We start from the raw sequence: 25,813 nt of genomic DNA, 5'->3' as shown, positions 1-25,813 counted from the left end.
CCTGTCCCTTGCAGGTGGTCACCTGCAAATCCCAGCTGCAGGCACTCACCTTCATACCTGGGCCACACCCAACCCCAGCCCATTGTGTCATGCAACTCCACCCTGTCCCCCAAGCTCTGCACACGTGGACACCAGGGCCCTGTCCCCCAGACCCACGAACACGCACAGCATAGCCACATCCTACCCACCGGGCATCCACATATCTGCGAACTAACCTCTTGACCCCTGCACCCCATCCCACCTGCCCTGCACATGTGCACACCCTTGCCCTTCCCCCATCATATGTGCCCTTCTCCGACACCTGGCAGGTGCTCTTGTGCACATCTGTGCCATATAGCCCCGGCCCTGCACAAGTGTGCACCTCTGCCCTACCCCCCTACCCCCTCAACCCCTGCACTGGCGCCAAGGCCCTGCCCACTCAACATCATCCACCCAACACATGCCCCACAACCTCTGTGACCCATGCTCCACCCCTACACACTCGCGCATCAGCATCCCAAACTCCCTGGATCCCAGCCCCTGTGCAAGGACACACAAGTGATCCAACCTCCCTCTGCCCCAACTTCTGTGCCCTGTACCCCACCACTTGACACCCATGACCCACATACTCCATGTGCCTACCCACATCCTGCCAATATACCAGCCCCAGCATATCTTCTCAGCCCCCTATCTGCCTCCTGCCATGCCCTACCTCTGTGTCCCCCATGCCGTACACTACTCCTGTGCTCCAAGGCCTGCCTGAGCTGCACCTTGCCCACACTAAACCTCCACAACCCTGCGACCTGCACCCCAAACTCACAGGCATCAGTGAAGCATCTCTGACCTGTGGATATATCTGCACTGCAACCTGTCACCACACTGTTGTGCCCCTCCCCACGCCCTGCATCATGCTGCACACCCATCTCACAAATACAAAGCTTTTGACTACTGAAGGAAATCAACTTCCAGAGTAACCCTATCAAGATATTTACATGCTGCAAAGATGACAGAAGATCACTAAGCATATGAAGATGCAGACATCTTTGATCTAATGACCAAATTGAAACACCAAAGGAGACACAGACATTGGAACAACTAATCAAAGATGTTCATATAACTCTACCAAATAAAATAAATGGGATGGCTAATAACATAAATGAGATAAAGAAGACACTAGAAGAGCATAAAGAGGAATTGAAAGAATAGCAGATATTACAGAGCTTAGTTTCTGTAGACCAAATATAAAACATACTAGAGGGCAGGCCCCGGTGGCTTAGCAAGCAGAGTTCTCGCCTGCCATGCCGGAGACCTGGGTTCGATTTCTGGTGTCTTCCCATGTGAAAAAAAAAAAAAAAAAATATATATATATATATATATATACTAGAGACCCACAACAGCAGATTTGAAGAGGAAGAGAAAGATTAAGCAAACTAGAGGAAAGGACAACTGATTTTGAACACATAAAAGAACAAACAACAAAAAAGATGGAAAAAATTGAATTGGGTTTCAGGGAAATGATGGACAAGACAAAGCACACAAATATAAGAATCATTGGTGTCCCAGAAGCAGAAGAGTAGGGGGCTACGAAGATTAGTGGAGAATATAATGGGGGAAAACTTCCCAACCTTTATAAGTGACATAAATATGCAAATCAAAAAAGCCCAACAAACTCCAAATAGAATCAATCCAAATAGGCCTTCCCCAAGACACATACTAATCAGTCTGTCATATGTTGAAGGAAAGCAGCAAGAAAAAACTATTATGTACAAGGGAAACCACATAAGATGGAGTTCAGACTACTCAACTGGCACTGTGGAGGTGAGAAGTCAGTGGTATGATATTAAGATCCTGAAAGAGAAAGACTTCCTCCCAAGAATTCAGTACCCAGCTAAATTGTCCTTCAGAACTGAGGGAGAGATTAAAAATTTCACAGTAAAACAAAGGCTGAGAGAATATGACAACACAAGATCAACCCTATAAGAAAAACTAAAGGGAGAGCTGCCAGCTGAAAAGAAAAAAAAAAAAAGACAGGAGAAGGAGATCTGCTGGAAGGCACAGAACTGAAGAGTACCAGTAAGGGTAATGTAAAGGATAAAAAGAGAAAGAGGTAAAAGAATATACGGATCTGACAAATAAAATAAAAAAGATAACATGGTGGAATCAAGAAACACCTCTTCAGTGTAGTACCACTACTGGGTATATACCCAGAAAAACAGAAAGCAGTAACACAAACGGACATCTGCACAACAAAGTTTATAGCAGCATTTATTTACAACTGTCAAAAGATGGAAACAATCCAAGTGCTCATCAACAGATGAGTGGTTTAGCAAATTGTGGTATATACATATGATGGAATATTATGCAGTGGTAAGACAAAATGATGTCATAAAGCACATGACAAGATGGATGCACCTTGACGATGTGCAGTGAAATAAGCCAGACACAAAAGGACAGATACTGTATGATTCCACTTTTATGACCACTGTAAAGGTAAAATCAGAGGCTAATAATACAGAATATAGGATTATAATACAGAGATACTAGGAAGCTTGAGATGGGTGAACAGTTAGCTAAGGAGGTTGAACTTAATTGTAAGAGAATAGATAGAAGTGAAGGTGGTTCACTAGTGAGTCTATAAGGAATGCTACCATATTGAAGGTGAACATTATTGAAAGAGGTTGTATAGACCCATATGTCTCACTGATTAACATTAAAAATATAAATAAGTTCTTGCATGAACTACTGAAAGGTATGAATCTTTTACAAAGACTGTTTAAGTTTGGGGTGTGGGGGGAACTGCTATTGCATGCTATGGGCTGTATTTAACAGGAAAGCATCAGTAGTACTGCAGCAATAACAGGGGTACTAATGGGAGGAGGGACAAGAATTAGGGGGAGGTTTGGATTTTCTATTTTGTGATTGTGTGTTTATTGGCTATCTTTCCCTTGGGAACAATGAAATTATCTAAAATTCAGAATATTGGTGGACTTGTGACTAAACCGTATAGATGAGGCCCAGTAGATGGAGGTAGCTGAAGAATGCACTGACTGAGAAGTAGATTGGAGACCAATGGTGTATACATATGACCGAACAGTGTGCTGCTACAAAAAGGAATGAAGTTGAGGCATGCAGCCATATGAATGAACCTATGGGACATTTGGTGAGGCAAAATAAGTCAGAAGCAAAAGAGCAAATATTGTATGATCGCATTTAGAAAATACTTATAAGAAAACCGGGGCCTAGATTGTAAGCTCTTACAGCAGTCACATTTAGTGTGCATCGATAATTGTTATTTCTGGATTTTGAGTGGCTATTTTATATATGTATAACCTGGTATTTAGAGATAAGAATTAAGCCAACCAGGTCAGGATTAAGGTAATTCAGAATACAAGGGTAAGGAAGACATTGTCTGTATTTCACAACTTCACCTATTCTTTGAGACCAAAGGAAGAAAGATTTATTTTTGTCCAGAACCTAAATTTTCTGTAGGACGTAATGTAACTCAGTCTGTCTGGATAGATCATTGAAACAATCCAAACACAGAAAGCCTAGAATAAGAATGAGAGCCTTTAATCTCTCATTATAGCTTAATGTAATGCTGGGACACATCTCAGTTTATTAAGCAGATATAATATATATATGTATATTGAGCAGATATATTCAGAGTGTACTGAGCAGATAATAAAAAAGTATTGGCAAAGTCACTTGAGGGATGGGAGAAAAAATATGGAATTATTAAATTTTACCACCAGGGAAATCGTTGCTACTGTGTCAAACATTAGGGACACCCAAATCATTAGGTCCAGCCCTTGATCTGGAGGCTTGCTCCTGTGAAGTTTATGTATGTAGCACAGAAGCTTAGCCTACCTATAGGTATGCCTAAGAGTCATATTCGGATGACCTCTTTTGTTGCTGAGATGTGGCCTCTCTCTCCCTAAGCCCAACTCTGTACTGCTCTCCCCACTACGTGGGACATGACATCCAGGGACAAAAGTCTCCCTCACAGCATGGGAGGGAGATGATTCCTAGATATGAACCTCGCGTCACTGTGGGAACAACAATGCCATCCTGACCAAAAGGGGGAAAAGTGTAACAAATAAGGTATCAATGGCTGAGAGAGTTCGAAAAGAGTTGATAGGTTTCTCTGCAGGTCACACTTATGCAAGCTTCATTTTAGACACTACTACCTATCATAGTTGGCAAAACCCCAAACAAAACCATTCCTGCCAATCCTAAAGAATACCTAGGGAATCATATAAGATTCTACAAAAATTCCATAAACTAGGGTAACTTTCCAGAAACCTACAACCTCCATATGGGTCTGTGGACCAGATCAGTCCTGAAATGCAGAGATGCCAGCCTCTCCAGAACATCAACTAGTTCCATCTCCCTATCCCAAAAAATTGACAGCCCCTTCCAACATGAAAAAGTTAGAATGGGCATAGTCCAAATACCCTAAAGAGTGGGAAAAAGATCAAAGGTGATAGTGGAGTTATACAGAGAAGGTAGGGTTTAACAAATAAGTATGATTGCTGAATCACTATATTGATATTTCTTTTAGTCTCTAGTACCTTAGAGCAGCTGGAAGGAAAAACCTAAAATTGTGGCATTGTAACCCATACCAAACTCTGAAATCTGTTCTACAACTAATTGTTCTGATGTACTTTGAAATGTATTGCTTTTTTGTATATATGTTATTTATCACAAAAAAAGAAAAAAGAGAGGAGGTGGAGTAGATCAGAGGTGATAGGATTTAACAAATGAATATGACTGCTGAATCATTATATTGATATTTCTTTTGTTGTCCAGCATCTTGGAGCAGCTAGGAGAAAAAAGAAAAATTGTGGAACTGTATCCCATACCAAACTTTAAAATCTGTTCTATAACTACTTGTTTAAATGTACTTGGAAATTTATTGCTTTTTTTGTACATGTATTATATTTCACAAGAAAAACTTTAAAAATATGACATAAACCTAAAATTGTGAAATTGCAACCCATGTCAAAATCTGAAATGTGTTCTATAACTAATTGTGGTGCTCTGCTTGGAAATTTATAGCTTTTTTGTATATATGTTATTGTTCACAAAAAAAGAAGGAAAAAAAAAAGTATTTAAGTCCTCTAGCGTCCTATATTCTGCTAGAAGGAAAAATATGAGAGGATTGTATGGTAGCCCATGATAAAATTGGGATCTATCCTGTAACCACTTTTTGAAGTGTGCTTTGAAAACTATTGCTTTTTTATTTCTTTGCTTTGTATATATGTTATACTATACAATTTAAAAAGTTTAAAAAAAAATGTGACATAGATATTGAACCTGTGTGTATGGGAAAGCATATAGAGTCCCTGGCAAATGAAGAGTCTCAAAGAGCAGTGTAGCCAGCTCCTCACAAACATTTGCTGAGGGGCAGCCCTGCTGAGCCAGGCCTCTGGGTGATCAGTGGATCTGGCTTCTTTCTTTTTCCCCACTCTAGCCCTCTTTGTCCCAACTGCTAGTCAGAGGACCACTAACCATCAGCTGGGATGGTGGTCACTGTTTACCAAGATCCCAAGTAAGAGAAACTCACTCAATGTCCATAGGCTCATTCCCCTTTATACCCAACTAGGATCAAAGGATAAAGAGAGAAAGCAGGTAAGTACAGGAAATGAGAAACTACTGTCTGTGATCAGACTCAGGGCCCACTTGACCCAGTGTCCTGACTCTGACTGAGGCATCCAGAGCCTGCCTCCATGCGGCTAATCTCAGGAGCCCCCAAACATTGCTTTCATAATCAACTTTTCCCTCCTGCATCCACTCTGATCAAGCCATCATTTCCACTCCCTATGCCATTGCTCAGTCATTTCCTTCTGATCAGTATGCCATCCCCTTCTTTATTTCCAGCTCAAAGCCTATTTTTATTCTGGAATGTTCCCCTTTAATAACTCTCTATCTACGTGTACCCAGAGTGGCGTCCTGTATTGTCCACATCACACATATTGGACAATATAACAGATATTTCCTTGCTCTATTATATTACTGTCACATGTTCAGTATTGGCTTATGCAAAGACATCAATACAGGGTAATGTTTGGTGTGCACCTAGGAGGAGAGTTGGGACGGGAGTTGAAATGAGGGCACTGAGTTTTGCACTGATGTTTCACACTTTGAGTATGTGACAATGGCCAAAAGCTGGATAAAAAACAGTAAGAATAACACAAAGAGCCCAGGGTGAAAAGGAGACAAATGGCTGTCTACTAGATAACTGTATATGCGAAGCGAAGGGGAAGGTGGTGATATCAGACACAGATGAGATTTACCTGCTCAGGGACAGAGGAGAATAGGAAACTTCCTAATTGAACAACGTGTATGTGGGTTTGGGCTACATATAACCAGAGAGCATGAAGCTAAAGGAAGGAAGTCCTGAGCTGGTTGGTGAACATGAAGCATGGGGTCCATGGCTAAAAAATCTCATGTGTTTTATGTATTGAATTATTTTTGAGATTAGTGTATGGTTTCTTTCTTGTGAAGTGTTGTGCAGTCTACTCCCTTGATCTACTTGAGTCAACTTTAAATAATATATATTTTTTCTTTGTGAGAGGTGAACATCATTGTCTTAAGTCTTTTGTGTTCCTTGGAACACAGAAGGCCTTGCCTGCTAAAGGTGGTGGTCTGGTTTCTAAGCATGTGAATGTCTATTCTCCCAAGACTATAAATTTCTTGAAGGCACTAACTTTATTTTTCAATTTTATTGTGTGGCATATGATTGGTAGTCCAAAATTCCTGGAATCTGGAATTCCTGGAACATAGAATAAGACTGAATATAGTTAATCATCTGCTGTAATTCTGATTTCAATGAGTTATTCTAGATATATACCACTTATAGCTGCTTTGTTTATTTTCAGCTTTATTGTAAATGTCACCACTTCCAAAGATTCCTCCAAGGTAGGGTAGGGTAGTAGAAAGAGAGTGTTGTGAAACGGGGCATTTGTGTCAGTTCAGGCTTAGTTACTTCAGGCCAAATTATGTAAACTCTCGACATTTCCATTCTGTGAGTAAGATAAAGTTATGTCTTCTGAAAGTCAGCATAGATACATGAAAGAAGTTAACTCCCTTCACCAACTTGCTCAATATGATGCTAAGCAGTCATTTTGCCCTTTTCTCTCCCAGTTTGAACTGGCTGATTTATTTTCTTGACTTGAATGACACAACCAATTGTTCTGGCCCAGAAGTTTGGCTTGGGAATGGGATTCAAAGAAAACCATAGAATTAAAGCCCTTACTCAGATTTTACTTTAGAGATAAAGTTCTAGTCTTGCACGGAGCAATGCCAATAACAAAGAGTTTATATAATTTTGTATGAATGCTAATAATATAGATATCATATATTGAATGCTCTGTGCCATACTGGAAGCCAAGTGTTAAAAAATAATTCTCATTTCTCAATTAATGTCATTAATCCCATTACTCAAGTGAGGAAACTGACTGCTCACATAGGGTAAATGACATTTCCCAGGTCACCCAGTCTGAACTCTTCACTACTATGTGATACTGGGTGCTCAGTAAAATGTTTGATTGAATGAATGACATTAGCCAGCAGATGATATCAGCTGGCTTCCACTAAGAGGAGTAGAAGTAGTACTTGCTGCCATTTATTGAGTATTTTCTGTGCATCAGGCACTGTTGTAAGTAATATGCATATATTATTTCTTTTAATTCTCACTATAACTCTTTGAAGTAGGCACCATTATCATTTCCATTTACAGATGAAGAAATTGAATCTTGGAGAGATTAAGTGACTTGTCCAAGAAAGCACATCTAATGGCTGCTTGAATCCATTCTTCTTCTTTCTACTACTCCAGGCTGTCTATAAATAGCAAGGTGGCTTTTACAAATACCTCCTTTACTTTCTCCCCTAATACTGAATATTTGAGATTTGTAAGCTAAATTATCTAGGTCCCCTTGCTGTGCTAGGGGACCTAGATAATTATCTAGTCACCTTTGCCTGGGTCCTCAGTGTATTCCTCCTCACTGTGCAAACTCCCAGAATCCAAGGGCTAGATAAGATGAGGAGTAAAAAGAATGTCTTGTTGCTGGATTTTCTACTGCCTCATTACAAACACTTATCAGTGTTGTTGAGACTTAATCTCTCCAGCTCATCTGTGAGACCAATTTTAATTTAGAGCCATCTGCCACAGACAAATGAGTAATTATGGCAGAGCCCAGAAGGGTGGGTCATGGGGAGAAGACTGGCTTAGCTTCTTTCCACCTGTCTGCATTGACGCAAGTGACTAAGAAAGAAACTTACTTGGGTGGGCTGTTGATGCAGAGGCCAACAGTTCTATCTTCTTGTTGCTCAAATATTTCAACCCCAATGAAAAGGGAGAGATGACTTTGGTGTCATAAAGTCATATAGCTTTCCTGATAGCGGAAGGAAGGGCACTGCCATCAAGCTAGGCAGAAGGAAGTAATCTGTGACCTAGGCCAGCTCCCTCACCAACTTTGTGATGTGTACCACTTGCGAGCTGGCCTCTCCCACACACTATGACATGCTAAGTCAAACTGATGGAGGAAAGCTAAAAATAATAGCCCTTTATCTCTGTCTAGCATTTTTAAAACTTGTTTTTCAAAAGCTTTTGGCATACCTTTATCTTTTTTCCTCACAAAGGGCCCCTGGATTCGGTAGGGGTAGGTAGTGCTAGCTTCATTTTCCAGATCAGGAAACTGAGCTACAGAGTCATTCTGTGACCTGCCCAAGGTTACAGTTTCAAGCTGGCTAGCACCATGAACACTGAATTAGAGTCTGTCGCTCTATCTTCTAGACCAGTGGTTTTCCAGCTGTCCTTGCTCTGCAGGGGCTGAGGAGGTATGGGAGTGTGTGTGTGTGTGTGTGTGTGTGTGTGTGTGTGTGTGTGTGTACAAGTGGAGCTTTGGGCCCCCACTTGCACCTAAACTAAGCCAGCTCTGCTATATTTGAGTTTGCTTTACATCTGGGCAGGATTTCATTTAATGAAGGACTGCCGCTGAAACCTATTGAAAACCACTTGTATATACCAATATTTCTTAAAGAGAGGTATGTAAACCTCTAACCTAGAAATGGGGAGGGGGCACCCTTGTTGAATGCTGATCCCAGGCCCAAATACTAAGATTCTGATTACATAGGTATGCAGCAGGGCTCAGGAATCTGCATTTTGACCAGCTCTCCAGATGCACAATTAATTTTGAGCTGGTTTTGAGCATACAAGGACACAAGTTTCCTCTCTGGATTTTACCTGGATTTGCTTTTTCTGCTGACAGTCCTTCTCTAGCAACTCCTAAAGTCAGTAGGACAAATGTGGCAAACTTGATAGATGAGAAATAGGCTGGCTTTAGACATTATGTAGTTCAAAATGTTGAAACCAGAGAATAATGTAAGTGTCACCCTAAGGAAGCATACATCCAAGTCACCAAATCTATCGCTAAGGAAGTGGGCTGGAGAGGTTAGGGAGCAGACACTGTGAAGAGGGTAGGATTTCTGGAGCACTAAGAAGACCACAGTGACACACACACACACTCACAGAATCCTCCACTTGCTGTGTGAGGCAGGAAATTCTACCTGATAGCGCACCAGTATTTGTTCTTTAAGATTTGGTTCCTATTAACAATGCAGGTCTCTTTGAGAGTGATGATACTTAAAACCAATGTAAATCACTTTCCCAACTGCTGATCTTTACTTGAGAGCAATTTGTGAGAGGCTAGAAGAGAGCAAAGTACATGAGGGGCTGGGGCAAGGATGCAATAGTGGTGAAAACTTACCGTCCACCTTGAGCCAGACTCCTTACACAATAAAGTCAAGGCGGGCATCCATTTATCTCCCCAAGATTGTTGGAGGTCAGCTGTGCCCAATCTCCTGAATAGCTAGGGGAGGGCCTTTGAGAACTAGAACAGCTGTATGATTCTGTCTGTGGAAGGACTGCTTCCTGAGAATGGCCTGGTGTCCTTCAGGAGGCCTGTGTTTTCTCACATCTCTGATTGCTCCTAGGTAAATAAATCTTGTTTCTATCTCCAAGAAAAGTGGAGCCTCAGCACTGTGGCAGCCTGCTGTTATAGTTACTTACATATGACTTATCACAGCGTTTGCTAGAGCAATGGCAGAAAATGAAGTTTAGCAGAGGCTGGGGGGGGGGGGGCTTTGGGGAGAGAGGCAAAAGAGAGAGAAGGCTGCTGAAGATAACTGATGATAGAGCTGATGGCTTTATGGGTTGTGTGTATGGTTGTGATATCCGAGTATGACAGGTCTTATATTGGCACTGTGTCTGAAAGGATCCTAGTAAAGACTGCATGTCTCAGCTTCACCCAGGTTCTATATGCCCAATATTCCACCATTAGATGGTTGTTCCATGATTAAGCATTGCCTTTCCCCAGGGGTGATTATGCCTTATATTGCACTTTAGCAAAAGTTTATATAGTATCTTTTTTTCCTCATAGGCAGAGTCTCAGGTTTTGTCAGAGCACTGGGGAAAGATGGAGGAAATAGGGTCCATCAAATAAGGATTTGGGTTATTTTCAAATCTCAGGTACGGCTGATTATGTTAGCCCCTTTTCTAGTAACTCATCTCTCCTCTTTCTTAAAACAGTTATGAAACCAGGTGGGAATGAAGATGAAAGTCTAGGAAGTCTTGTTCAATTAGCTAGTGGTGTGCTTCTCTAGGAGATATGCCTAATCCTTCATGTTCATCAGGAATTATTTATATATCATCCATACTATGTACTAGGCACTGGGTTAGTTACTGATGGGGAAAGCATAGAAACAGGCAGGTATTAGATCTAGTGTCTCACATTTAATAAATGATCTAGTTACAGAGTAGACATTTACACGTGCAAAGGTAACCAATGGTACAAAGTGGTGTTTGGTGCCAAGCGAAGGGCTAAGTCAGTGGGGTGCAGGCTTTTCCAGGTGGGCAATATTGCGATAGAACAAATCAATTTTTGAGTAGGGAACATGTTTACACCTCTCTGCTTTGCTATTCATCTAAATCCTAAAGCCTGTCCTTTCCAGAAAGCTCATCCATCCTCCATTCCTCTACCGTGTCTCAGAACTCCTGTGCTGGGACTCCTAAGACTTACTTAAACTGCTGGGGAAGCAGTATAGCCAAGTGGTTAAGAAGGTGGCTTCAGGAGCTAGTTTGTCTGGGTTTGAATCTTGATTCTGACCTTTACTCACTGTGATCTTGGACAATTGACTGAACCATTCTGTGACTTGACTTTTCTTATTGGTAAAATAGGAATGGTAATAGTAGTGTCTACCCAACAGAGTTGCTGGGAGCATTAAATGAGATGTCATGGAAGATGCTTAGCACAGTGCTGGTTGCAGTATTATTCATTCATTAAACAAATTTTTTTTGAGTGCTGTTCCAGGCATTTTTGTAGTGCTGAGATACCTCAGTAGACAAAAGAGATAGAAGCTGACAGAATGGGAGAAATACAGGCCCTGTACTAAAGGAACTTTTAGTCTATTGTCTTGCTTTCAGCTCTTTGAAATCCGATTCTTAGTCGGTGAGTTATCACTTAGATAGTTTCATTCCTTTTTGTTTAATTAGGCAATTATTTAAAGCTATGAATTTCCTTTAAACCCAAGTTTGAACATATCCCATAAATTTGATGTTTAGTGTTTCCATTATTTTCTAAATACTTTGCAATTTTGTTTTTGATTTGTACCATGTCTACTTTGTGGAATGCATTGAGGCATTCCATTTCTGATTCAGCATTTTCTGCGTCCATACTATGTGCCTGGTGCTATGGTCCAAAAGAAGAGGGGATGGTAAAGAGTCCTGTCTGACCTGAGGGGTATGTAAAGGGATTAAGGGAAGACAAGATTTGAAAAGGCCATTACATGAAGGATATTGAACACTAGGCTTTATGGGTTTGGTTTCTCTTCTAATGAGGTGCCATTGTGGTTATTAAGTTTGGTCAGAAAAGACAGGATCACTATGATATTTTAGGAAGAACAACCAGCACCATTTTTCAGGATGGCTTGAGAGAAAGGTAGAGGCTGGAGGCAGGGAGTCCAGTTAGAAGAGTTTATGTTGTTCTGGGACAGTGGTCCTCAAACTTGAGCATGCATAAAAATCCCCTGGAGGGCTTGTTAAGATGGAGCTTGCTGGGCCCCATTCCCAGAGTTTCTGATTCAGTAGGTCTGGGGTGGGGCTGTGATAATTTACATTTCTAACAAGTGATGCTGTTGCTGCTGGTCTAGGGAGCACATTTGAGAACAGCTTGTCTTGGAGAGATGTGATGATAATCAGAGCCAGTGTGGCCAGAGCTAGGCTAGAGAGGAAAGAATGTATTTAGAATATATCTGGAAGGAGGAACCACAGGGTTTGGGGATGAAGAAGGCAGGAAGGGAGAGGGGGCAATCAAAGACAACTCCAGATCATCAAACCTAGATGCTGAGGCATAAAGGATAATCACAGAGGCAAAATACTCAAACATCTAGGGATGGAATGCAGTCATTTGACAGGTACTGATAAATTATGTGTGTCCTTATATCTATCTGCATTTGCAGTGTAGCCTTCATGTTTAAAGACCTCCCCCATCCTTTCTTCGGAGAGAGGACAGAGAGAAGGAAAAAGCCCAGATATATGTTTGGTCTCTCCTTTACTAGAATGTAACCTGTAAGTAGAGGAAGAAAATGAAGATCAAAGCAAGGGGTAGAGAAGGTAGAAGGAACTTGAATATTCTGGAAATGGAGAACATACCTTTGGATTATTACATATTGATTGTATAAGAACAACTACTAATAAGGAAAAGGCAAATAAGTAAAACTCTATGTGGTGGATTGACTTATGAATCTCAGAAAAAAAATAAGTTCCACATTCCTGTGGGTGTGAACCCATTGTAAATAGGACCTTTTGAAGATGAAATTCTTACTTAAGATGTGGCCCAACTGAATGAGAGTGGATCTTAATCTGAATTTATCAGAGTCCTTATAAGGAGGATTGGGAAGTCACAGAAGTGAGAAAGGAGAGGACACTGCCCTGTAAATGGGAGGCAGAGATACAAGCCAAGGAGCCCCAAGGACTGCCAGCTGCCAGCATCACAACACTACAGTCTTCAGGGAGGAAGTGAGCTTTACTGCTATTTTAGATTTTTCTAGCCTTAAAACCATGAGTAAATAAATTCTTGTGTGGTATTTGTGATAGCAGTTTTGGCAAATTATAACAGCATGGATCAGGTAGGGTAGCTCTAAGAATATCACCGATGCAAATTCTGAGAACAGAGGACTGCCATGATAGGGCTTTTCAACTCCAGCCCTAGTTTCAAGGCTTCTGACCCAGGTGCCCTGTTGTCCCTGGCTACTTCCTAGCTTCTAGGGGTCTCTCTTACCTGCTTCTCTCCACTGGAGCGCCTGTAGCTGAGCAGAAGTTCCACAGCGCCCACCACTTCCTTGCGGATAGCATAGAGCAGAGCATCACCCACATATACACTGTGGTTCAGTAGTAGCTCCATGATCTCCAAGTTCTCATTCTCAATGGCAATGAGGAGGGCACTCCGACCCAGAGGGTCCATGCAGTTGATGTTGACATTGTAGTAGATCTCAGCCTCCTGTAGGGCCTGCTTCACAGAGGCGTAGTCCCCCTTCTCCACAGCATTGAGGAAGGCCTTCTCTTCCGCAGAGAGCTCTGTCTCAGCTCTTACAATTTGCAGGGGAATGCGGTCACGGTATGGTGAGTAGTTGACTTTTTTGTAGTACAGTTGGGCCATGATTCATAGCAACTTAAAAACCTGGGCAAGTAGAAAAAGAGAAACCAAAGACATGCTTAGGTGCCTGAAGATCTCAAGTGGCCAGTTATGGAAGCAGCCTTGATAAGGGGTTGGAAAATCTCAAGCTGTTTTAATACCACAATCTTTGTCCTCTTGTAATGTGGTATAGTAGAAAAAGCTCATGCTTTTGGGTCAGAAAGACCCAGGTTCAAACCCTGTCTTTACCACTTACCAGCTGTGTCACCTTGGACAAATTACTTTAGCCCTCTGTGCTTCAGTTTATTATTACTAAGGTTATCAATAGTAGTAGTATTACTAGCAGTCATCATTTACTGTGTATCAGGTACTATGCTAGAGAACCTGGTAAAGCCGTTGTGAGAGTTAAATGAGATAATACATTATCAAAGCAATTGGCACTGGACAAACCTCCTGGGATGAGGCACAAATTAGTTCTTTCCTTTCTTCCCCTCTGTTGCCTGAAAAAATTCATGGGAATACTTCTGACTGGAGCTCATCTTTCACCAATTTCCTTTGGGCCCTGGGCTGGTGGGTCTGTGATAATTTTCATGATTACATTTGCAGCTGCCATAGATATAGATCCTGGATTGAAATCCTGTTACAGTGTTTTGACACTCTGCCTCTTGTTGCTGCTCACTGGCAAGGGATATTAGCTTCAGTAGGCCAAAATCGGCCACAAGAGATAAGCTTGTAGCCCCTCTGCCTGCCTATGGTTTTTTTTCTTCACCATTACATACCAAAAGAGCAAACGGATCTGAGAAACTTTTGTATTTAATTCTGAGAACCAATTGGTCTTTTTTTTTTTTTATGGACCCCATCTAAAGTCAGACTACATTTAATGGAATTCTTACAAGGTGTTTAAACTTTCTGTGAGAGACCAAGAAAAAAGAAAGTCTTTGCCTTCAACTGCATAGGATGAGTCATGGTATAGAGTTGTTGCTTTATAGTTTACAGATCAAATTCATGCACATTCCACATTGACACTTTGCACTAGCCCTGTGAGATAGGAATGGTTATCTTCTGCAGGGGAGGAAATGAGGATCACATGCATTAGGTGACTGATACCCTTTCCTTCTCCCATCTCTGAGACCTCTGTGGAGGCTGATTTAAGATGGACCCATGTAAGTGTCTTTCATTACTTAAATGTGTGGTCAGCAAAAGGGAATGGAAATGTGATAAAGAGCCTATTGTCTCATCTCCTGGATATGAGAGAAGATGAAGACATGAAACTTCCACAAACGTTTGCCTCATTCTTCCAGGTAACTATATCCCTGCTTTAGCAGAGGGAGAAACACACATTATACCAAATGGTTTTTGCAATTCCTGTGCTTGTGAGATTCTGGAAAGTTAGCATTTGAAGGTGAGTGTTGCCTCTTGCCCTGAACAGGTCCAAATAGCAAATTTGTGTCTGCATCCAAATCTCAGGAGAACAGGCTGCTGCTTGGCTGTCCTGAGGAAGCACTGATATTTTCCTGTGCTACTTTTAAGTAACCCAGCAACAAAGGAAAGGGGCACTTAAACTAAGCATTTGTCACTAAACAGTAAATGGCTTTGATAATACTAATTGTAGAATGCCTCCTTGCATCTCAATCCCTGGTATAAACAAAGGTGGTGGGCAGACATGGGACGGTAGAGAAGAAGAGACAGTAAGACCTCCTAAAGACAGACTCAACAAACCAATTCAGTTTATATGTACTTATATTTACTTAGTTAATCAACACCAACACTTGACTATGCTTGTCACTTCGGGCAGGGGAGAGTTGAAAGAACAGGTCCCTGCCTTCCTCATCTCTCACCTGGACCATTACAACCACCTCCGAGTTGCTCATCCTGACTCCACTTTCTAAACCTCCAGAACATCTTCTACACTGGCCCCAAGTTATCTCATGTTTCCTGCTGCTCTTGAGATAAAATCGAAACTCCTTTCTGAGGTCTACAAGATCTTGGCTTGTGTTTATCTTTCCAACCTCATCTCAACCTCTCTTGCCCTCATCTACTAATCTTTAGCCTTGTGGAGCTTATGATTCTTCCGACACAACAAGCTTTTTTCCACCTTGAGACCTTTGATCACTGCCTGGAACATTCTTCTTTAGCGCTTTTCCTATTTCAGGCTTTACCTCTATCAGAGTGTAACCGAGAAATTAGGATTTAAGGGATGATTTTTATTACCAAATTATTATATAGATTTTTGCTTTCTAGTATATTGGACTAAACAGAGGGGAATACTTGAAATCTCTAAACTATATTTCAGCTGCCCTGATATCTGAAATTATTGTAAAAGCATTTATCTTCTGCCTTTGTGACTGTAAGAGCTGTTACACCCTTTATCTGGTCATTTTCTTGTAGGGCAAAGTCCCTAATGCTAATGAAGAATTTGAAGTCAGCCATTAACTAGCTTCAGCCCTGGACATTTGTAAATAGTATCAGCTAGACTCTGCTATTGAAAGATAACTTGTCTCCCTTCCTTTGGGCTTACCTTTAGTATTTAAGTGTTGGCTCTATCTCCCCTCCTCTCAGCTCATGCTCTCCTATTGAAATAATAACACTGTCTCCTTTTCTGCTTAGAACTCACTATCTGAAATTGTAATGACCTCATCTCCCCTTGCTAACATCCTTAAACATCCTAAACCCACTAAATTCAGATTTTAGGTGGATAGGCTATCTACTCTCCTACTGCATGCCTAATAATAAACTTTCTCTCTTTGAAACCCCGGTATCTCAGGAACTGGTTATTGAGTGTGTAGGGCAAAAGAATCCATGGCCTTTGTCTGGTAAAAAGAGCAGACCTCACTAAGCACCCACTCTAAATTAGTTCCTTTATGTTCTCTCCATTGTATCCTGTTCTCTTCTTAATGCATATCACAATTTGTAGTTATATATTTCTTTGCCCTTAATGGGTAATTGTCTGTCCTGTCCAATTAACTGGGAAGCTCAAGGGCAGGGATTATACTTATCTTGTTTTTATAGCCCCTACACTGAGCCCACTGCCTAGCACAAACTGGATACGCAATATGTATTTGATGAATGAATGAGTAAACCTTCCATGATATTCTCTCATCTCTCTCTCTCTATCCCACCTGAAGTTACAGTCATATGGAGCAGTGTTCTCTGAGTTGCTCTTTTTGTAATAATACCTTTGCACATGGCTTCATCCCCCTTTCCACTGAAAAACTCCAAGATGCATGCTTCAGCATCTTGCTCTGTGAAATCTTCCCCCAATGCCCTCAGGATGTTAGCCAATCTTCCCTTTTTCTCCAATAGCACACAATCATTTATCTGTCTTCCTATTATCAGGATAGGAGTGCCTTGATATCTAGATTCCTAGCACTCACACAGGGTCTGGAACATGGCAGGTACTCATTAAATGTATGTTAAATTAGCAACTACAGTCTAACTGTTGAGGGTTGACACAGTCATGGAATGAAGTGCTAAATCCAAAGCATCAAATTAGTACCAGTTGAGTTAGTTCCTTTCCTTCTCACCTTTCCCCGGGATTTGACTGTATTAATAGTTTATTAATTAATTACTATTTTATTGAATTTTATTTAATAGTATTTAATTACTATTTTATTTAATTAAATACTATTTTAATTAATTTAATTACTATTAATTAATTATTAATAACTATTATTAATCAATAGGTGGGCTATATGCATTACTACTACAGGAAAAAGCTGCAACCACTGTGGGGAAACTATTAATACAGTCAAATCCCAGGGAAAGGTGAGAAGGAAAGGAACTAACTCAACTGGTACTAATTTGATGCTTTGGAATTTCAGAAACAGGGAAGACCACTGAGGGCTGGAGGTTTCCTTGAAGTGGTGATTCTTCAGCTAGTCCTTGAAGGATTAATTAAATATGAAAATGTGAGAGCAAATGAGACACCACTGAATGTAAGAACAAATGCCTGCAGAATTTTGATCATTCCCTATGTGGGAGACAGTAGGGGGTGGGTATTTTCCAGGGATAGAATACTCAGATTAGAGATGAACTAAAATTCCAACGTTCTATCTCATTTCCCCATCTGTAAAATGACCTCAAACATTCGCTGCCCACTTTCTACTCAAGAGGCTAGCATATGAGAAAAGGATGGATGTTTTCATCGTAGATGGTGTCTTTGGTGATGGTGGGCTATATGCATTACTACTACAGGAAAAAGCTGCAACCACTGTGGGGAAACTATTAATACAGTCAAATCCCAGGGAAAGGTGAGAAGGAAAGGAACTAACTCAACTGGTACCTTATTATATGCCTGGCTCTATGCCAGGAGCTAGTGCAATAAAGATATAAAAATTATTATTATATATTTGAATACTTACTGTGTTCCAGGCACTGTGCCAGGTACTGGAACTGCACTATTACTACCACTGCCTCGAATACTACTAATAATAAAGGCAATAAGCAGGACCGTTCATTGAATTCTCACTTTGTGCCAGAGGCTTGGGTTATAGTAGTGAAGAGAGAAAACAGTAAAACTGTGGTAATTTGAGACTATGATAATTTGAAACTCACAGTAAGTATAATTGGAAGATGTATGGTTGATTCCAAGTCTAGTTTTACTTTTCATCCCTGGCATTTGGAATTAACTTTATCTAATTAATTGCCAGTGGGTTGTTGTGAGGCCTCATAATATCACTCAAGATAGAAAAAATCTCCTCCAGTGGTTTGCCCAAGATTCTTCTGTTAGTCACTCCCTTGCTTTAAGGAATTATGTATCTAAAACTACCCCTGGAATGAATAGTAAATCAAGTGGTCAAAAGCCAATAATACTTTAGCAGGGATTCCTTCATCAGGAAAGTTGCTGTAACCTTGGGAGTAAAGTGATGTATGGCTAAAAGGACAGAGAGGCTGGGATAGAAGGAAGAGGAGACTTGGTATCCAGTTTTTGAAATCTCTTTTAAGTAGCCATTCCCACCTCTATACTATGCCCACTATACTATGATGTAAAAATGGGTTCTTTGTATTGTTTGTTGACAAGCAGGCTTATATATATGTCTAATGACTTTCCAAGCTCTCTGTTCTCTTCCAGTCTTACAGCTGGGACCACATAACCCTCACTTAATAGCTTTAACTCAGCATTGCTCCAGACCAATACGTTTTCCAGATCCATCTGTTAGTCTAAAACTTCTATTATTCTGGGAATAAATAACCAATGATGGGGTTTCTGGCATCTCTTGAGGATGTGTATTATTGGAATGGCTTCTTCCCATCACCCTTTACGTTTCTACTTGGCAGACTGCAATCATCTACTGTTAACCTAAGCCAAGAGATGAGGTTGGCTTTCCCATCGTTGTGCACTGGCCTTAAGGTATATTCTTAACTGAATAAAAGTATGCTAACCAGTATTTCATGGCATTTGGCCAGCAAACACTACTCCCAACACAGTTTCCCAAGCATGAACGATGAAGAATACTCCCATAGGCTGCCCCAGGGAGCTTATCATGTTCTTTCTTTTTTGTGCTGCTAGCTAGAGGAGTTGGTCTAATGGGACCTATGACATTTGTGGATTTAAATAATTTGATTTAAAGATCTAAATCAATGGGCTGGGCAGAAGGCTAGGGTACAAAGTGGCTTTGCCAAATCCCAACCTAGATTTCTGCCCAGCACCAGACTCAGTCTGGGAGAAGGAAAAACTGGCTTTCCACCTAACTAAAAGGCAAAGTATTGAGATAGATAGTGACATGTGAAGGGATTGTTCCATTAGAAGGGGTGGTTCTTGGAAGATTTCACTGAGCAGATAATATTTGATCTGAAACTCATATGATATGAAAGAAACTATGAAGATCTAGTGGAAGAAGATTGCAGGGAGCAAACCACATATGCAAATGCCCCAAGGTAGCTGAACATGTTTGAAAAATAGAAAGAAGAACTTGGTTCTCTTAAAACACCATTTTTTTTTTTTTACATTCTCAGTTCCTTCAATTGGTTCCTCATGTTAGATAGTTTCTGAACATCCTAGAGGGTTGTTTCTAGTTACATTATACTTTATTTCTATTTAAATATCATGCTCAGGAAAGGCCCCAATCCTCCAGAAGTTGTCAGGCCAGCATAGACAATACTGAGGCCATTTTTTCTTCATTCATTCAGCAATGCTTTGTCGAGGTCAAGATTCCCTAACATCCTGCTCAGGAGGCACTTTAAATAGCCCTACATAGTGATATATCTGCAGTATTATGTTTTTCATGTGCATAAATCTTTTCTATCTAACATATTCATTAGTTTAAAAATAAGTTAACATTTAGCACTTATTGTGTGCCAGATGTTGTTGCTTGTAGCTAAATGCTTCATATAAATTATTTAAATTAACCCTCATTTTGAGACAATTACCATTATTGTCCCCCACTTTACATACAAGGAGCCTGAAGCACAGAGTAGTTAAGTAACTTGCACAAGATCACACATCTAGTACGTGGTGGAGGTGGGATTAGAGCCAAGCTTCTGCCACCAGAGTACAATTTTTAACTATTTCAGTGAAGGTATTTCTCTTGTATGTTCCATGATGCCTAGAATAGTGCCAGGAATAGTAGAATTCAGTATTTCAATTCAATAAATACTTGCTATGTACCTATTTGTCCAGCCCAGAGTGCTTGGAAGTGGGGAATACAAATACATGTACATACATGACATGGCCCTTGTCTTCGAGCAACTCAGTGACCAGAGAAGACAAAAATGTAAGTTAAATGTACTAAATTGTGATTAGAATTCTAATGTATAGTGGGAACACAAAGGAGGAAGTGGTCAACTCTACCTGGGGAAGTAAGTAAAGTCATCACAGAGGAAGTAATATTTGAGCTGTGTCTTGAAGGGTGGGCAGGAGTTTTCTAGAGTTATGTAGGTATGGTCATTCTAGACAGTGGGCATAGCATGTGCTCAGACATGGGTACATAAAACACAATGGTATTGGGTGGTGCGATGGTAGCTGAGTGGCAGAATTCTCACCTGCCATGCTGGAGACCCGGGTTCGATTCCCGGAGCCTGCCCATGTAAAAAAAAATGGTGTTTTAAGAGAACCAAGTTCTTCTTTCTATTTTTCAAACATGTTCAACTACCTTGGGGCATTTGCATATGTGGTTTGCTCCCTGCAATCCTCTTCCACTAGATCTTCATAGTTTCTTTCATATCATGAGTTTCAGATCAAATATCATCTGCTCAGTGAAATCTTCCAAGAACCACCCCTTCTAATGGAACAATCCCCTCACATGTCACTATCTATCACAATACTTTGCCTTGATTTTCTTAAAAAAACTTATCAGTATTTGAAATGTTCATATTTTTATTTCTTCACTATTTTGTCATCTGGCTTTCCAACCCAAATTTAAAACTCCATAAGAGCAAAAATCTCATATGCCATGTTTACTACTCTTATTTCCAGAGCCTGACTGTTAGAGGCACTTGATAGCCATGTATTGAATTACTGCATGGAGTGATGGTGGGGTTAGAGATTGAGGAAAGCTCTGTTGGTAGAGCCCTGCATTTGTTTGCATGTTCACTCCACCATCACCACCAAATGCAGTCCTAGTATTCAGGGAAGGAGGCCCTTCTTTATGCAAAGGAAAACCTTAATTAGTCGAAGGCAAAGCCAATCCTGGTAATTCCATTTCTTTTGCCAGTGATTGACCTAGATTTAGGTGTTTGATGCAATTCTGCCCAATGAGGTGTGAAGGAAATCTGCTAGTGGGATTCTGGGAAAGTTTCTTTGTTCTTAAAAAGAGATGCAAAAGAAGAAAAATTCCCCTTTTTGCTTCTGAATGTTGTCATTTGTATGTGAGACTAAGGACTCTGGTGGCTATCTTGGTACTATGAGAGGAGCCAACCTAAGAGATGTAAAATATATACTAAAAATGGCAGAAATTGGCAATGTTTGAGCCACTGTATTAACCAATCTGGAAGATGTTCAACCTCTAGATTTCTAATTGTGTGAGATGATAACCTCCTGTTTTAAAAACAATTTTAGACATATTTTTATATTACTAGAAGCTGAAGATATCCTACATGATAGCATTTTCTGGCAAAATATAAATTACCAAAATTAAATCACAAGATTAATAATAATAAAAGAAATTAAAATATTTTGAAATATCTACTAGTTAAAAGTCATTCATTTCAAGTTGTCTCACAGCTATAGTCAGAACTTTAAAAATAAGATGGTTCTCAATATTCAAAGTATTTCAGATCATAGAAAAAGAATGAACACACCCCACTTAAGAGTTTGCACAATTTTAATGTCAAAACCTGATGATACCGGGTGGTGTGATGGTGGCTCAGTGGCAGAGCTCTTGCCTGCCATACTGGAGACCAGGGTTTGATTCCCGGTGCCTGCCCATGCAAAACAAACCTGATGATACACCAAAATGAAAACAATAGGTCAATTTCAATCATGAATATACCTCCAAAAATTCAACATAAAATGGTAGCAAATTGAATCTAGTAGTGTATTTGAAAAATAATACACCATGGCCTAATGGGGTTTGTCCTAAGAATGCAAGTGTGGTTTGATATGAGGGAATCTTCAATGTAACTCAGTAAATAAGTCCATGATTTAAGGAAAAACATGATTGCATCAATAAATGAAAAAAATAATTTGATATAATTAGGCAGCCATTTCTTAAAAAGAAATAGTCTCAGTAAATTTGGAACAGAAGTAAATTACTTATATATGAAAGTCTTTACCTAATGAACTGTGGAATAGTAAACCCATGGCTGTTAAAATGAAGAACAAGATAAGGATGCCACTATCACCACTAATATTCAACACTAATTTCAGTTTCTGAATAACGTAATAAGAGAAGGACATGAAAATATAAATATTGGAACAGAAGAGACAAAATTACCTTTATAGTCAGACAATATGATTGTATAAATAGAATTTACAAGAAACTATAAAATCTTTTAGGTCTAATAAGAGGTTTCAGTAAGGCCTGGATGCCAAAAATATACAAATATCAATAGCTTTAAGAAAATTTATACCAGCAATCATCTCTCAGAAACTGAATTTGAAAAAAAATCTGATTCATAATAATGACAACATCTTAAGACACCTAGAGATAAATTTAGCAAGAAATGAACAGGATCACATGCAAAAGAAGCTTTTACATTCATTGCTGAATAGAAAGACTCAATCTAATAAAAATATAATCCCTTACCAAATTAAGATATAACTTACAAAAGTATCCCATTTGGGTTTTATTTGAACTGGACAAAAAATTAAAGTTTAATGTAAAGATAAATGTGTGAAAATTTCCAAGAAAATTTTTATAAAATATAAAAATAGGGTAGCAGTAAGTGGAGTGCAGGGAAGTTCAAAACCCACCCCTCCCTTAAAGCAACAATAATCTTGCAGAACCAGTCAGAATCAACTTTTTCTGAGCTCTGAAATCTAATTAAAAACAAGAAAACCTTACAGCAATCACAGGAGTGCTTAATGAAGAAAGAAACCATGAAAGTTTGATAAGAGAGTGTTATGGCATTTTTACTGAACCAATCTATTGTCCCCCATTCCCTAGTTCGGCAGCTACCATGGGGATGATAGCCTGTATTCCTGGTGTGGCTTGCTGGTGCCAAAGAGGACAATATGGACCTTGTTAAAAACAAATTGTGATTGCATGTTTTACAGTTCTGATGGCTCCCTGAGGGTTTGGCTCCAAAGCCTGCCTTTGTTTACCACACCTCCCACTTTGGAAATTTCTGAAAGTTTGAGCTTTCCCATTGGCATTTGTCAAAAGCATTTCAAGGCATATACTAGTCATGGCCAATAGAGACAAGGAATAGCAGATGGGGCAAGCAGTAGAAAGACTGAAAAACCTAGGAAAGAACAGACTGGGGAAGGAGATAACATGTAAGGCTATGTCCTTTTATAGGGCTAGACATATACAGAATATGCCTGGGAAGATTCTAGGCTTTCAGTGCTGGCTGAACTTCAGGCTTTGGGCAAAGAGGATGTCAAACTTAAAATGGTGTTGCCATTAGCTTAATCATCGAAGGAGTGCCTGAACACAAAGCTAATCTGCAAAAATCAGGGGAGTATTTTTTTTGTTTCTTTTTGTTTTCCTTTTTTGGCTCCTCGTGTTTTAGGGAATCTCTGCTGATTCACTATTGCTGAGAATTATGCTACTGGAACAGAGTCTTCAGTAACTATGGATGGTTAAAGTATACAGTTTTACAAAAATAGTTTAGAAAAGTCAAACAGACAACAACAAAACGGACAACAACAAAACCATAGCAAGCAGGAACAACAAACCCTGGTGAGACGAGAAAATCTGATTTCCAAAATTACCACCTTCTAATACTTAAAAGTCAAGTTTTCAGAAAAAAAAATTTATGAGGCATATAAAGAGTCAAGGAAGCACAGCTCAGTCACATGAATAAAGAAATTAAAGGAAACTGTCCCTGATGAAACCCAGGCTTTGGACTTACTAGACAAAAGATCTTAAATCAAATGCCTCAAATATGCTCAAAAAGCTAAAGGAGACCATGGACAAAGAAGTAAAGGAAACCAGGAGAATAAGGTCTTTCCAAATAGATATATCAATAAAGAAATAGCAATTATAAAATAAACCAGATGGAAATTCTGGTGCTTAAAAGTACAATAACTGAAAATGAAAAATTCACTAGATGGGTTCAACAGCAGATTTGCTCAGGTAGAAAAATCAGCAAATGTGAAGAGAAATCAATTGAAATTATCTAGTGTGAGCAACAGAGAAAAGAACAAAAACAAATGAACAAAGCTTGAGGGGCCTGTGAGATACTACCAATCACACCAACAGTTTCATAATGGGAGTTTCAGAAGGAAAGGAGAAAGAGAAAGGGGCAGAAAGACTATGTGAGGAAGTAATTACTGTGAATTTCCCAAATTTGAGGATAGACGTCAATCTACATATCCAAGAAGTTCAATGAACTCAAAGTAAAATAAGCTCAGAGATCCACACTAAGACACCTTACAATCAAACTGTCAAACACCAAAGATAGAGAGAATCTTGAAAACAGCAAGAGTGAAGTAACTTATCACATACAAGAGACCCTAAGATTAACAGCAAATTTCTCTTCAGAAACCCGGGAGGCCACAAGGCTGTGGGATGACATATTTAAAGTGCTGGAAGAAAAAAAAACCATCAGCCAATAATTCTATAGCCAACAAAATTATTCTTCACAAATGAAGGCAAAATTCAGACATTCCCAGACAAATGAAAGTTGAGAGAGTTTGTAGCTAATAGATCTGCCCTACAAGAAATGTCAAAGAGAATTTATCAGGCTGAAATGAATGTACACTAGATAGTAATTCAAAGCCATGCAAAGAAATAAAGAATACCAGTAAACATAATTACGCAGGTAAATATAAAAGCCACTATCACTGTATTTTTATTTGTAACTCATTTTTCTATATTATTTAACAAAAAAATGTATAAAACAATAATTATAATCTGTTAATTGGCACACAGTGTACAAAGATGTAAGTTGTGCCAATAACAACATAAAGAGAGAGAGACAAAGCTGTATAGGACACGTTTTCGTATATAATTTTAACTGAGTTGGTATTAAATCAAACTAGTTTGTTATAAATTTAAGATGTTAATTGTAATTCAGGGTAACCAACAACAGAACAACTAAAAACTATATAGAAAAGGAAATAAGAAGGGGTCGAAATCATGTACTACAAAACAGCAACTAAACATAAAGGAAGGTAGTAGTAGAGGACACAAGTAACAAAAAATATATAAGACATATAGAAAACAAACTTTTTTTGTAAGTCCATCCTAAACAGTAATTATAGTTTGAAAGAATTTGAGTGAGGGCAAAGAGAGATGATGATGTCACATTTGAATATTTTGGTGTTGGAGGATTTATTGTGATAGGAAGGGAGGTCCATTCAGCGCCTAGAGCTCGGCAATGAAGGCTGGAGATCTAGAATTTGGAATAACCAGCATGTAGATCAAAGGTTCACAACTCTGGCTGCACAATAGAACCACCTCAGCTTTTAAAAACATCTACGCCTGCATCACAGTACTTACCACCTTGCACAGTGACATTTAAAAACAGCTCCCCAGTTAATTTTAATATGCAGCCAGGATTGAGTACCCTCATTATAGATGGTAATTGAAGCT

General features: G+C 39.6%; 1 protein-coding gene across 1 annotated transcript in view; it reads right to left on the bottom strand.

The window, feature by feature from the left end:
• The window catches only part of TRPC5 (transient receptor potential cation channel subfamily C member 5), a 197,966-nt gene extending 184,269 nt beyond the window's left edge, over window positions 1-13,697 (bottom strand). The window contains exon 1 of the mRNA XM_077146516.1: window positions 13,320-13,697. Coding sequence (XP_077002631.1) covers window positions 13,320-13,697 — 378 coding nt within the window. The remainder of the gene's footprint in view (window positions 1-13,319) is intronic.
• Window positions 13,698-25,813: the final 12,116 nt, after the last annotated feature.

Source organism: Tamandua tetradactyla, chromosome X (genome assembly GCF_023851605.1).
Source record: "Tamandua tetradactyla isolate mTamTet1 chromosome X, mTamTet1.pri, whole genome shotgun sequence".
Lineage (NCBI taxonomy): Eukaryota > Metazoa > Chordata > Mammalia > Pilosa > Myrmecophagidae > Tamandua > Tamandua tetradactyla.
This window is presented reverse-complemented; position numbering and strand designations above follow the sequence as displayed.